The sequence below is a fragment of the Zootoca vivipara genome, chromosome 8 (assembly GCF_965207765.1).
Source record: "Zootoca vivipara chromosome 8, rZooViv2.hap1.1, whole genome shotgun sequence".
Taxonomy (NCBI): domain Eukaryota; kingdom Metazoa; phylum Chordata; class Lepidosauria; order Squamata; family Lacertidae; genus Zootoca; species Zootoca vivipara.
Genome location: NC_142591.1, coordinates 10,929,763 through 10,945,004, shown reverse-complemented (window position 1 = coordinate 10,945,004; position 15,242 = coordinate 10,929,763). Strand labels below are relative to the sequence as shown.

The following is a 15,242-nucleotide window of genomic DNA, read 5'->3' as shown; positions in this document are numbered from 1 at the left end:
TCAAATCTCCTCAAGGGGCTTAGCTTCAAAGGGGGTGGGGAAACCGGCAGGGAGCAATAAGAGCAAGACTACATTAGGACATAGGCCTGAGTTTGAAGAGACTTGGGCCCAGTTCATAATTGGGGCAGGGAGGCTGAATTTGCCAAATTCCCAGATCTGAGTTCATTTGCAGTAATTGCAAATGTGGCCGAAATTTCTGCACACTGCTACAGCTGCATTTCCTTATCCAAACCGACCGTTCATTTAGTTAAAACTCTCAGATTGAAAAGAAAGGTCACTGGGGTGGGGTGGGGGAATATAAAATGCAGCATATTCCTCAAGGAGGGTATTTGTGCAGTTAAGATGATGTAATGTTTTCATCAGTCCCGTTTGCCAAGTGCCTTTTCGTAAAGTATTTTGACATTTAGTGTAGGATGGTTATTCAGATTTACTTAAACAGAATTATGCTTGAATGGAGGATATCTCCTATGCAGGATTTTTAATCACTTAATCAACTTAATAAGTTTCTGCAAAAGTGCCCTTGACATTAGCTTAGTTACTGAAGTGCATAAACACAGATGTGTAATTTTTATTGCGACATCAACGGTTGGCGTCGAGGTGGCACAGCTATTTATAGTAGCCTCAAACTTTTAAGGCCCAAAGGCTTTCATACAGAATGAACACAATGTGTAAGAGGAATTGTTCTAAATTCTGATAGCTCCATTAGATGTTTCATTACTTGTTCGTAAGCACCGGCAGCATGTAAGCAACTTACGATGCCGTCGGTGGTCAGAAAACAGGATCCAGCTATGGCACGGAAGACTGCAGCGGCAAATCGGGCAGATGAGCTCACACAAATCCTTAGGGTGGAGGTACCACAATATGTTCTGTTACTGCTTTCATAGACATTATTTAAGTGGCAAAATTACTATCATTATGGTGAGCAAGGTGTTCTGGAAGGAGAGCCTACTTATTGCTGCAGACCCACCTGAGAAGTATATATACGAGAGAGAAAGAACATCATCTTGTTGGGGGAGAATGGGCCATCTTGCATCAGGAGTGGCAGCATGTTATTTTCTTCCCTAGATAGTATTCACTTATATGAGAAAAAATAAGTAGGAAGAGCATGGCTGGGGATGGGGGCTAAAGCTGCCCTTGGTGAATGCAACACCTGGTTTCAGGGACATGTTCTGCGTGAAGAGGAGGATCTTTGTATTTTAGCTCTCAGTACACATATGTGCTGAGCACATGTTCTGCATTCAAAATCATCTCCAAGTTAAAAGCTGGGAAAGATATTGTGTCAGAAACCCTTGAGAACCCCCACCAATCCGAATAGACAGTACAGTCAAACCTCGGTTTACGCCTACCTCGGTGAGCGACCGCCGCGGACCTGGAAGTGTTTACATCCGGGTTTCGCGGCATCGGATGCGCAGACGAAATATGCGCAGCTCGCGCATGCACAGAAGTGCTCTATCGGCACTTCGTGCACGCGCAGTAGCGTGCCTTCAGGGAGCGACCGCTTTGGCGAGTGACCACCTCCGAGGTACCACTGTACAGGCCTGGATAGACCATTGATCTGACCTTGTATAAGGCATCTCTGTATATTTCTGCATGGAAGGTGAATCTGTAGTCACCTATAGAAAAGCTGGATTCAATTAAACTGTATTCAAAGATACAGGACTTAAGTTCATATTCATGACCAAGCTTCTTCTATTAGAATTTATCTATAGACAAATTGTAAATTTTAAAAGTTTACCTTTGTTTACTTAAGAATGCAAAACACCTCCCTGTCAACAAATTTCCACGCTGAAACACTTGGAAAACCCTGAGATAAACATGTTTGTTGGTTTGTTTGTTTGTTTGCTTCCTTGTGGCTTTTTTTTTAAAGCAAACTTTCAGCATTATTGTAGCACACAATTTTGTAGTTGAATATGAGGAACATATTCTTATGCACTCCTTACTTATCATGTGCATGTATTTGGCATTGGCAACTGAACAGTAAACTCGCCCGAACTCTCTTCCAAAGATAAACAGATACAGAGAGCTGGAACTGACATTTTAAATTTGGAATTCTGTTTCTGAGGGTGTGCATGGTTTTTCCCCTGCCTAGGGTTGTGTGTGATCATAATTCTTTGAGAAAGGGCGGCCTCCATCATTTCTGTGAAAAGATGACATCAGCAGAATTACTCCAGAGGGAGTCTTTCTTGCTTAAGTCTCCCTCAGCTGGTAATCCTAAATACAACTGTTTGACAATAACCTGTAGCAAAATACATTTCACAACCTTGCCTGATTCTTTTAAGTGTGAGATATATTCTTTAAGTGTGTTATTTTATTGTTACTGTTATTCCCTGTTTTGCATGTGATAATGTGAGATCACAGAATTTATAGCTCTAAGGCACCTTGAATATTCCCTGGATGTAAAGGCAGCAAAAGAATGAATTGAATTAAAATTAATTAATTTGGCCACAAAAGTAGTTGGCAAAAGGAATAGCAAAAACAGAGTAAGCAAGATTTGGGTCTGATGTGGCCTGTTCTGGCCCTACCCTTAGCAGAGTCCACCCCTGCAAAAAAAAAAAAAAAACCTGTGCTAGCCTCTGCCATAAAGAAGCTCTGTGTCCTCTGCTTGTTCAAGTTATCGTAGCATCTGCACATTTTCCATTAGTTGAGCCTCCTCAAACAGTATACAGTGCAGCACCCTTGCCTGAATGGAAGACCACTTGCAGACCTGGCTACACTCCCCTCAATTTCTGTAGCAGAAGAATAGGTCATTGAATACAACAAGCTACATTCTAATGATGATTCTGGGTTGTTGTTTTTAATAGCCAAAGTACAGTACATTAATGGAAACTCCACTGTTCCTGGTGGGTGGGGAGCAAACAGCAGCGGTGGGGCGGTTGTTTACATGGCCTGCTTGTGGGCTTTCTGGAAGCATCTGGTTCCTTTTATGTTCTTAGGATTGTCTTGATTTACTTGTGCGGTAGCATTTCTTTCTGTTAAGTAATGCCAACAATTGTTTATTTGATTGATAATTGCTTTTAGGAGTTCTCTGGAATCTGTCATCTTGTGATGCACTAAAAATGCCAATTATCCAGGATGCCCTTGCAGTGTTGACCAATGCAGTCATCATTCCTCATTCAGGATGGGAAAACTCCCCACTCCAGGATGACCACAAAGTACAGCTTCATTCATCACAGGTGCTGCGCAATGCCACTGGGTGCCTAAGGTGAGTTCTGATAACTTAAGCATTGGATATGTTCTTATGCTGAATTCTCTCTTCTTCCCTTAGCCTCCCAGGGACATTGGGTGGTATCCAAGTAAGTCATACTCAGAGTAGACCCTCCTTACTTAATGGACTTAAGTTAGTCATAGTCTGAGTACGACTTAGTCGGCTACACCCATAGAATCAGTATTTTCACTTCAGTCTTCCATCCATTCCACAAAAGTCTGTAGCATTTTTATTCATTGGCTCTTTCGTTGAAATGTCATAGAATCATCGAATTGTAGAGTTCACACCATAACCAAGTATTTAGAGGTGCTCTGAACCAATAGCTGTAATATGTGTTACTGGTGGTTTTCTACAGTGGGTCTACAGTGAGTACAACCTGCGGGTACAACAGTGGGTCTACAGTGGGTACAACTTGCGGAGCACAAAACCCAACGATTAAATAATCCTATTCCCCACGTTCTTGCCATGGAATGGAGAAGCAGCAAAAGTGCCTGACAGACCACCATCCATGGCTGATGGGTGGGGTTGTGTTTGACCCAGTGGGTTAAAAAAAAAAACCACCTGCACAGGCGTGTGGGTTAAAATTACTGTCATTTGCTTTAAAATTCCTGTTATGTATCTGAATTTAGGCGCAAATCAATGTTTGCACAAGAAAAGAACAGGTGTGTATAAGATCTGGTGTATAGGCAGTAAAAATATTATGAATGAGTGACATTTTAGTGTAATCACATCAATATGTTTTATGTGTAGCAATTCATAAATGGAATCAGGTAGATAAATAACAAAACTGAGATTGCAAATTTACTTAATTCAGGGTGAAGCCTTTAATCTTCTTCTCACAAACGGGTTGGATGAGACACCTTGGTTAGATTGTTACCTCCCCATGATTTCACCTAGATAATCCGTGCAACTTCATCCAGTGGACAAGCGACTAGGAGTGAAGGGCAGCAGAGTAGTAGATTACATTGAATACATCCTCAGCATTACAAACATATATTGTGCTAGTGTTTGTTTGTTTTTATAATTGATGAATGTGAAGTTCATATGGCAAAAAGATAAGTATCACAAAGGCAGGGTGCTGGACAATGACCTGGCTTTCGTGAAGAAGTGTGCATGCACACAAAAGCTCATACCAATAACAAACTTAGTTGTTCTCTAAGATGCTACTGGAAGGATTTTTTTTATTTTGTTTCACAACATTAAACCATGGTTAGAATGAATGGGAGCTTAGTGGGAACACAAAGCATGCTAGTTTACACTCATGCAGGGCCGTCTCAAGCTGGCCGGGTGCCTTGGCGCGTGGTGCAGAGATCGCTCCGGGGCTCCTGCCCTGGTGGGTGGGCACAGTGCAGCTTTTGCGCGGCTTTGCCGCCCTCCTCCCAGTCCCACGCCACCGAGACTACCCCTAGAGCCGGGCCTGCACTCATGCACAGCTCATGGTTTGTTTGGAGAGGAACAAACCACAAGCCATGGGTTCACATGTCACAGTAAACCAGACTGTTTCCCAGCAGTGTAGAAGTCGGGTGGGAGGAGCAAAAGGCCTGTGTTGACATGCAACTCTAGTTTATTTTAATTATGGTTTAATGTGGCATGCAAACCAGGCCAATAACTTCAGTTCCTTGAGTATTGGTCCTCTGCTGAAAGATGGCTTCCCAACTAGTTGTCATCCTGCATCCAACATGTTGTTATTGAGTTAAAAGCATTATTGAGGTTTACACAACCTCATGTTATTGGTTTTTCCTGGCAATTTAACTGGAGTTCACATGTTACCTTGGGGAAGGGCAACAGCTCAACGGTAGAGCATCTGCATTGCATGCAGAAGGTTGCAAGTTCAATCCCAGGTCGGGCTGGGAAAGAACCCTGCCTTAAACCCTGGAGTGCTGCTGCCAATCACTGCTGCCAGTACTGAGCCAGCAGATTTCTACATTCATTCCTCCCTCCCTCCCACCCTCTCAGGTTGTTCATATCTTCTTAAGACCTGGTATCTAGGATATGTGTCCTGATCTGGTGGGGATGGCTACCTTTTGTATTGATGCATTTTAAAAACGTAGAGCTTACATAGTGTATTTTTTATGGTGTAGAGCTTACCTAGTGAATTTTATATGGTGTTTCGTTAATTAATTTTTGGTGGGTGTGGTTTCAAAATGGCATTACTCGCCTATGCAATCAACATTTAAGGCATGCAGCATTTAAATAAACAGAAAATATAAACAACTATCAGATCTAATTTTATGGAAAGACAACAACAAAATATAATCTATAATACTGGTTACAGTCATATGTGGAACCTTTTATTTTATTTGTAATGGGGAAGTAGAGGAGAGTTACGGGGCACATAAAATATTTCTGTTCTCACCAAAACCAGGAAAAAAAACCTGTATTTGTTTTCTAGTTATGGCTGTTTGTAGCAATCTAGTGTCTGCAGGTTTTGATTCTTGGCAAATGCCAATGCTGTGGGCACTTTTTTGCCCTTTCAAATCTCTATTGTGTGTGGCTTCTAAATAAAACACTCTAGAGACTTTTTCTCGGAGGGTTGTTAAGCCCATTGATTTCAAATGCATTTCAGGATTCAGGCCACAATCCAGGAAGCCACAGGAATAACAAGCACCAAGGTTTTTTCCCTTCTTTGGGTTTTTTGTTTCTTTCTTTCTTTGTTTGTTTGTTTAAAGAACAGAAGCCCTCAATTCTGTATGGTAAATACCCTTTTCAGATTCCAAAACATTTGCAGTATATCTCCAGAGAATTCAACAACAATTTGTGATGTGCAGGGGTGCTGCTGCTCAAAGACCAAAATAGTTGAAGCCCTGCCAAGCAAGCCCAGGCCCTTAGCTGAACCTAATGCAGCTCCCTGGATTATAGCTTTAGGCTACCATCTTCAAAAGCCTCCACCAGTAATATTTCCATGCATGCTCGACAGAGGTAGCCCATCAGGAAAAGATGGAGTGAGCTGCATAGTGTTGTAACTTCCTGTATAGTTCATTCAAAATCAGTCTGTCTTTAAGTTAGGCAATGATGGCTACAGCCGGTTAGGCAAAACTATTTGCTGCATTGTCATTTTATACAATTAGCATGTATAAGCTGCAGTTGAGAGGATTGTATGATTGAATTCTCCCCAATTACAAGAAAGAAGATGTTGACTAAGCATCAGGAAGAACCTTCTGAAAGTAAGAGCTGTTTGACAGTGGAACAGACTCCCACAAGAGGTAGTGAACTCTCCTTCCTTGGAGATTTTCAAGCAGATTGGGTGGTCATCTGTCATGGATGCTTTAGCTGAGATTCCTGCATTGCTGGGGTTGGACTAGAAGATGACCCTTGAGCATAGCTGCCAAGTTTTCCCTTTTCTCGCGAGGAAGCCTATTCAGCATAAGGGAAAATCCCTTAAAAGAAGGGATAACTTGGCAGCTATGCCCTTGAGGTCCCTTCCAGCTCTACAGTTCTTCGATTCTATGAAAGTGCAACATTAATTTATTCCTATGTGCCGCCTTTTGTGTGTGCAATTCGAACTCCCTTAGTCGCACACACAAGTACAAATATGTGTGTGCAGTGTAATCTGAAGCAATGCAGTCCAGGAAAAGCTGTACTACTTGATTCTACTGGTTCTTTAAGGTTACCCAAAGTTATGCCTTCCATAAGGACTAGCAATTACTGCATTTTAATTTGTATTCCAAGTGTCCCTTGTTGTGAACAGATATCACTTCTGCTTGCTGATATTCAAGGGGAAGAGGCATGTTAGTTTCTGCTGAGTTCCTCCTCTTCCATACTATGGAGGGGTGGGGGGTTATGGCAGGAAGGGAGCCCCAAAGCTCTGTTGCATGCACAGAATTTCACGCACAGTTCTTTGGATTCAAGTCAGTGGTATACTGTATCTTAATTGAATCTAAGCACATTAAATCAGTATTCCTTTATAAAAGCTCTTAAACCAACAAAATAGTTCTATTAATGCAAGCACTTTTAATGGCACAGTGAAATTCCTCTGCCTTCTTCTTTCCGCACATGACCCCAAAAACTGCTCTGGGCTTCCCAGAGAAGATTTAGGGGGTCTGCAGGAAAAGCAGAGGGCAGGGAAGTTTCATTACACAGCTAAAAGTCCTTGCAGTATCAGAACTGTTGGATACCACACTTTGTCACATACTGCTGCTCCTTGATGCTTCCTTTAAACTGTGTTCTTCTTGCCTGGTGTCCAAATTTACCTTTTTCTTGCTTCTTTTTTAAGAGTGAGATGAATGAACAGGCACTTGGTTTCCATTGTGTCAGGTTCACCATCTTCTGAGTTTAGATCAGTGAAGACACAGAATATTTGCAAGTTACCTCTGTGGAGTTGTCACTCTGACTTTTAGCATCATATGGCTCAAAAGAAAGACGTCTAACTCATAACCACATAGATTACTGTGTACAGCATACCCACAATTTACACAGGGTTGCATTGACAGTGTAGCACCAAAAGCCAAAACCACGTATAGTCAAAACACATTGGGTACAAGGATGGGTGGGATTGCTAAAGTTATCCCCCCAGATGCCTGACCACTTTCTTCTCCTTTTTATTATTATTTTTAATGTTACCAACTGAATAAAGCTGAATGCACACAAGTTAAATGCATGCAAGTTGCGGGTCTACTGTATACTATATTTTATCTTCCAATGATATTGTGGGCTCAGATTTTGTTGGGGGAAAGAGGGTTTTGGTTTTGTTAGAAGTAAAAAATAAATGAATTTTAAGACTACCGTGGCTAAAACAAATGCACTTTAACAAGTGCTTTACATTTTAAGATGTGCTGTGAATGGAATTACCATTTTCATTGCATATGTATTCTTTTTATTTGTTTTACAAAATTGTATAGCGCACCTCTCACCCAAAGCCCCCACTTTATACACGGCCCAAGGGGCAAATCCATATAAATGCTTTAAAATAGGCCCAATTATGAAATTATTTATATTCTGGCAACTTTTCAGTTATTTAATTTTTATTGCCCTTGCATCACTGCTGCTCATTGCATTTAAATTCAATTATAGTTATTTAGATTCTTTTTAGTATTGTCATCCATAGCTGAAAATATTGGATTTCTTACTAACAAGCTTTAAGCCAGCAGCAAAATATATTATGCACTTAGCACTCTTATTCCGAAGTTAATAAATGCCAACTAAAATCCAATGCTTTCTTGGAAGCAGGAAAGTAGATAGGATTAGCAACACAAATGGAACATTTCCAGAAGGAAAATTAAAAAATCAGCTATTACTTTTCTCCCTAATCCCTAACTGCACACCTGCCCCACTCTGATCTACCTAATACTAGGCCAAAGCATGACTTAGGACAAGTGAGAAAAACATGCACAGTCTCCCAGAAAGGAGATTGTGGCCTGTTTGCTGCTCTTTGTTGCTTTGCTGTCTTGCTGCATTAAGCCATGCTTTGGCTTAATTATTCAGTTATACGAAACTGGGCTCCTGGTTTAGCTTTCTGCAGGCAGTCCATGATTTGTAACAAAGATTTGTCCTATGTTTTACAGATCTTAGTTTGTCTGGCAGAGCTAAACCACAACCTAAGGTTGAGACGACATACTAAGCCACAGAGTGATCATTGCCTCAGTGGGACACCATTTTATGTTTCTCTGCGCTTACCAAAGGAACCCTAGCTTAGAAATTAATGAATAAAGAAGTGGGATTCTTAACTGATAGCTCACTGCAGGGTCTGAACTTAGGGTCATTGGAAAATGTTTTGTAAGAGAAACTGAACTTTTATCTTTTTTTCCCTTCTTCTTCTTTTAAAAAAATGAGTTTCTCTCCATGATGCTACAGAGATGCTTGCAGAATTTGTGCCTGCAGTAGTTCTGCACAGTAGTTCTGTCCTTATGTGGTTGTTTACACTTGAATTCAGTCATGGATTTAAGGTGAAAACAAAAACAACCAATATGTGGAGCTTTTCCCCCTTCTGCTCCTGCCAAATAATCCAGTGTTTCCCAACCTTGTGCCTCCAGCTGTTTTTGGACTACAACTCCCATCATCCCTAGCTAGCAAGACCAGTGGTCAGGAATGATGGGAATCGTAGTCACAAAACATCTGGAGGCACAAGGTTGGGAAACACTGAAATAATCCATATTCATTCTCTCTAACAGATGTGTATTACATACAAAATCTGTAATGTAAGACACTGTAGTATATTCATTCCCACAGGGGTGACCATGTTAGTCTGTTGAAGGAAAAACAAATGAGGAGTCTGGTGGTACCTTAAAGACCAATAGATTTATTGTGGCAATATAGAAGTCATCTGAAACTAAATATTCTTGACACCTAATTACTTGCCTATATGTTGAGTCTTGGTTATCCTCAGCTGCTCTTGTTCTCGTGCTTTTATTCTAGTTGTCAAGTGAAGTGTGCTTCTGAAAGTCTGCAGAAGCAATAATTTCTGTGACATGTTATATCACTTTACTGAACTTTTAACCTGTCTTGTTCTAATAAAAAAAAAGACAACATATGAATAACCAAGGAGAATTTTATGGTTCCGGAAATATTTTCATCATCACTTTTAACAGGTCCCAGCAAATGAGACGGAAATAATGAACTCAAGCTTTGAATGTCTGTAGCGATGTTTAGACAGGGATCAAGTAAGAGGTATTAGTGTTGTAAACAGCATCAAAACAAACACTTAGGCGGGGCAATATGGGCCCCAAAGTATAACACGATGAGCTGGATTTCCAGATATCAGAAACGTTCCGAAAGTTATCAAATCCGTACTAGTTTTGAAGATCAGCTAAAACCACATCAAAAACTTCCAGCTTTGTGGTATCCTTGGTGGTGCATTGCAAAGTCATTTGATCTTGGGACACCAAGGAAGACAGTGTAACAGTATGGTAGCACAAACCTGTACATGTCATCAAAAGCTGTATTTATTCTGAAGCCAGCCATTAAGGAATTTATTTGAACTAAAAAGTTTGTTGGAGGACATGCAGGTAGGTGTAGGTGAAGTGGCAGTGGTCTATCAGCCACATTGGGCTGTGAGCTACTAGAAATACCTGTACTAATGTCAAAGAGCCAGGTTCCTTGCTAGTTGTAAACATCTCTGAATCTTCTGCGTTCTCCCTGTTCTCAGGGTGATAATGCATTTCAGGTACAAGGAGCTGTAACTGTTGTGGTCCTTAATTTATGCAGCTGTCATCCTATTTCAACATCATTTTTGGGGAGGCAACTGTTTAGTAACCAGAATGCCTTATTCTACATTCTGAGCATCTACAGCTATATCACCCACTGATGGTTAGTACAATATGCCAATGCTCTCTTTTCACAAAGCAGCAATAACTTGTTGCACTACTTCCCTTCATAGAGCCATCATGCTCTCATAAAGGTCAAGCTGTTGATTTGGAGTTTACTGAAACACAGTATACTGAAATTGTACTGTAGATGTGATGCTCCTGTTGTTCTGGGTGGAAGACGTTACACTCATTTGGAAGTCCTAACTGAATCGGATTGTTTTCAAGTGGTAAAGCGATATATTGTCTGTTGAATTGTTTCACCCCATCTTATTACGATACAATATTAAAGCAACATACAGAAAGCTCAGCTTGTTTTTTTAAAAAATCTGAACTTGAATAAAGGATGTGTAGAATACATCTCATTTTCTATTCTTTATACAAGGCTGTGCAGGTAAATGTTCATAAGAATTTCAAGACTATTCATATCCCATTGTAACCTGATCTGTCCAGTAAAGAGTATAATCTACATATTGATACTCATTACTGAAATTTAATTCATTGAGTTTGAATTTTTTTTTAAAAAAAAACTACCGCCAAGAGGACAAAGTAGCTTGGACTCACTGTGTGTCCAAACATTTCTGGTCAGGTATTTTGTAATGAGCAGGCTAGTCTGCGAGAGCTTTGTAGGGGCTCACTTATCCAACATGGTGGATACTTTAATGGTGTAGGAGTTCTCAAGTTATATTTGGAAGGTGTCTTCAGTGCCCAACAGACTCCCTGGCAGGACTCAAAATATGTTACTGAGCTTGCCGGACTTACTTCTTCAACACCAAATTGTACATGATTCTATGCCTCCACAATTAGATGACTGGAAAAAATGTGATAGGGGATATGATAGATGTAATTACTTTCATTGCCGTGAAGAAAAAGATTTGATTTTCACTTATTCTGCAAAAAAACTGGCCAGGGCCCTCTCATAGCCATATATGGGTGGTAGGCTATTTAGGACTGCCTCCTCCTAGAAATTCACAGTCAATTGGATTTCAGGGCACTTTGCAGAATGTAGATCCTAACCTTGACTACTGTCCTTTTAAAGTCTTGTTGAACTTTGGAACTTCAAACTGATTGGATATTGGCTATAACTAATGGCTTCTGGCCTGCAAAAAGTTCCAAAGCTCCATTTTGTGAGGTTTATGGAGCTTGCAGAATTTGATCTAATTAATATGTGTATTCTATTTCTGCTACTTAGAAAGCAACCTCATAGCAACCTCTCCACCACTTTCCATGGCTTCTGCACCAAAAAGCAAATGTTAAGTATCCTCATGAACCTCGTGAAATTTTTATAACGGTCAGAGACCAGCTTGTGAAACGCAAATGGAACTACAATCCCAAAAGCAAAACAAACATTTAAAACAATATACAACAATGGATTTTAAGTTTGAAAATGTGGAAGGCATATAAACATTTAAAACTTTAAGATAGACTACCATAGAGAAATGACCCAGAGTCGCCCGTAGATCTGAGTTTGGGAATTTTCTTAACAAACTAGATTGAAATGGGGGGTGGTCTGCACCTACAGATCTGTGCGCAGAGTCTGGGCCATCTTGTGATCCTTGCCTAACAGGAGAAGATCAAATTTTTGCTTTACCGGGAGGTAAGCAAGCCTCACCAGCAGGTGGTCAATGGTTTCTCTACGTGCCTCATCGTAAAAGGGACATCTAAAAAATATGTGTTCGGGTCTTCCTATATCCCCCAATGCACAGGCGCAAATTCTCTGGTCATATGGGACTTTTTTAAAGGATCCTTCTAGGACCAGCGAGAGCAGAACAGAGCTTCTGGCAAGTGTAAAAGCCCTTCTTGCATTTTTGGATACCAGAAAAAAGTGATATGCTGCCGGTGCAGCTATATATCTCTCGATTTCTGCAATTTTGGCACCTTAAGCAGTCCTGTTGTCTCTCGATGTCTATAATTATTTGCCTAACCATAGCTTTTGCTTGGCCTAAGCCCAGACTTAGAAGGGCTTGAGGGGCAAAACCCAGTTTCTGAAGTTCAGGACTGCTGTCTGCCAGCCTGACTGGAACTGGTCACAAAGGATCAGTAGAGCTATACCACGGGGGAGCAGTTTCAGTGACAGCCATTTATAGATTGATGTTAAGCTGATTTGAGTGTTAAGTATCCCTAAGTGTTCTAGACGTTCTAGAGGATGACTAGGCTATGGTTTTCCCAGTAGTGATGTATGGAAGTGAGAGCTGGACCATAAAGAAGGCTGATCGCCGAAGAATTGATGCTTTTGAATTATGGTGCTGGAGGAGACTCTTGAGAGTCCCATGGACTGCAAGAAGATCAAACCTATCCATTCTGAAGGAAATCAGCCCTGAGTGCTCCCTGGAAGGACAGATCCTGAAGCTGAGGCTCCAATACTTTGGCCACCTCATGAGAAGAGAAGACTCCCTGGAAAAGACCCTGATGTTGGGAAAGATTGAGGGCACTAGGAGAATGGGACGACAGAGGACGAGATGGTTGGACAGTGTTCTCGAAGCTACGAACATGAGATTGACCAAACTGCGGGAGGCAGTGCAAGACAGGAGTGCCTGGTGTGCTATGGTCCATGGGGTCACGAAGAGTCGGACACGACTAAACGACTAAACAACAACAACAGGCAATGTAGTAGCCTCCAGGTGTTGTAGACTACAATTCCCCTCAAACAGTATGTTCAATGGCAAGAGCTGGTGGGATATTGCCCAGCACTGAACCTTTCCCAGAGACAGACCTGAAATGTCTTAGATTAGATTAGATTAGATTAGATTAGATTAGATTAGATTAGTACTTTCAGGACTGGCTCAGTTGTCAAACACGAAAATACTTAATGTGAATTAACCAAGCTAATGACATAAATTTGTAAAGTTTTTTTTAATGAAGAGAAGAAACCTTGGCTACACATCATGGTTAGCAAGGGGGGAGCTTAACCATGGGCAAAGGTTCAGACAACACACTATGCCAAACCTTCTCTTAGCTCAGTGTGCCACAGGATTATAAAAAGACCAGGAAGCAGCAGAGCAGCTGCAAGCAGTTTTTTTCTCGCATGCCGGATATTTCGTTTTAACAGCTAATTTTAGTCGATGCTCTGGTCATCTTGCATTAGTCTAGAGACAATGTTATTTTGTATAGCGAGGACATGTCTGCTACCGTGTTTCCCCTTTTTTAAGACACCGTCTTATAACTTTTTTCCCTCAAAAAAACACACAGTGGCTTATTTTCAGGGGGTGTCTTTTTTTTAAAAAAAAAGTGCTGGTACAACTGGGACCCACTGGCTCAGGATGCTCGGTGCTCTCTTCTGCACATTGCTGGGCGCGTTGTTGGCGCTGCCAGTTCCGAGCGCCTGCAGGGTGGGGTGGGGGTGGCAGTGCTTTAAACCCCCAACCCTGTAGAAAGCAATGGAAGTTATGGACTGTAACAATCCTTAAGAGGCGCAGGTCTTAAAAAACCCCTGGTATCACCCTTGAAGCACAGCCTTCCAAAGTCAGGGGGGAATAGGTCTGTTTAGACAAAGGAAAGGATCGGGGGTGATTCTGTGCCCTGGGACCCACAGAACTACTTTAAAAATCCCAACCTGGGGGGGGGTCAAATAGTGAAGCCCCATAGCCCTGTAGCAACAGAAGGCACATTCTGAAGCACCCGAGCTGTTCGGTTCCATAAAAAATCCAGGAATTGTAAAATTAACAACAATAATGGGGGGGCACTCTATCCAAAGAGTTAAGAAGGAATGGGAAAGTGTTGAGTTATATATGGAAAAATATGGAAAGGAAAGTTAGTTAAAGATAAAAAATAAATAATTATCGCAAGGGGAAAAATAACATCATAAAGGGTAATAATATTAAATATAAAATAGACAACACAACAGAAAAAGCAAGTATATGACTAAATGAGATCGCACAGGAGTGAGGGAAGTGGGGAGAGAGGGAGGGGGGTAAGGAATGGAAGGAGGCAATGGTTGGAGGAGGGTATAGGGGGATGAATTAAAGGAAAATTAAGACTGAGAAGCGCATGGTTTTTGTTTTTTAAAGATGCAAAGGCTTGCAATCAGCCAAAGTATAGAGCCCAACTTCTAGGAGACTGCGATCTACTTGCGGATTTATAAACTGGAGGTGATCTACCCCCGTTATATTGGTGTTCAGGTCAGAGTTGTTTTTAGAGAGAGGAAATATCCCATTTTTGAGGTTAAAGTAAAAGTTCCTGACCTTTTTTTTATAATGAGGAAATGCTGCTAAAACTCCGTTCTTCATTCCACGAAGGGGAGAGGGGGCGGGGCCGGGTGCTCAAAGACAAAAGAAATGGAAAAGGAGATAGCGATCAAATCCAGCCTCGCATTCATGCAGCCGTCGGGAGAGGCAGGGGCTGCAGCCGAGTGCTGCTTCACAAACAAACGGGGGAAAGTGCTTAGAACCCAGAGAATCCAGCTGAAAAACACGAAGCAGCAACAGCAATTGCACACACACCATCCCAAGCCAGCACAGTAACCAAGTCCCAAAAGCAAGAAAGGACTCAGCAAACACTGCTGCGGCCGGCGTTGCTGCTGCTGACTCGGGGAGCTCAGTGATCTCTTCCGCACAGCGCCTATCACTATGGCTTATTTTCGGGGTACGGTTTATATTTCTCAAATGCTTAGAAATGCTGCTATGGCTTATTTTATGACTACGCCTTAAAAAGGGGGAAACACGGTAGCATTATATGCTTTCACTGAAAAATTTGGGCCTGGGATGGGAAAGATTTTAGAGGCCATGCTAAGTTCTTATGACATACTTTTAACATAAATCAAATATGTTGTGCTGAATATTTGTAACAATGAAATTTGTATG

At 41.4% G+C, this 15,242-nt stretch overlaps 1 protein-coding gene across 2 annotated transcripts in view; it reads left to right on the top strand.

The window, feature by feature from the left end:
• CTNND2 (catenin delta 2) overlaps positions 1 to 15,242 on the top strand; it is a 466,576-nt gene that overhangs the window by 371,964 nt on the left and 79,370 nt on the right. For both annotated transcript variants that reach the window (XM_088675087.1, XM_088675086.1), the window contains exon 12: positions 3,019 to 3,202. In XM_088675087.1, the coding sequence (XP_088531213.1) occupies positions 3,019 to 3,202 (184 nt within the window). The remainder of the gene's footprint in view (positions 1 to 3,018; positions 3,203 to 15,242) is intronic.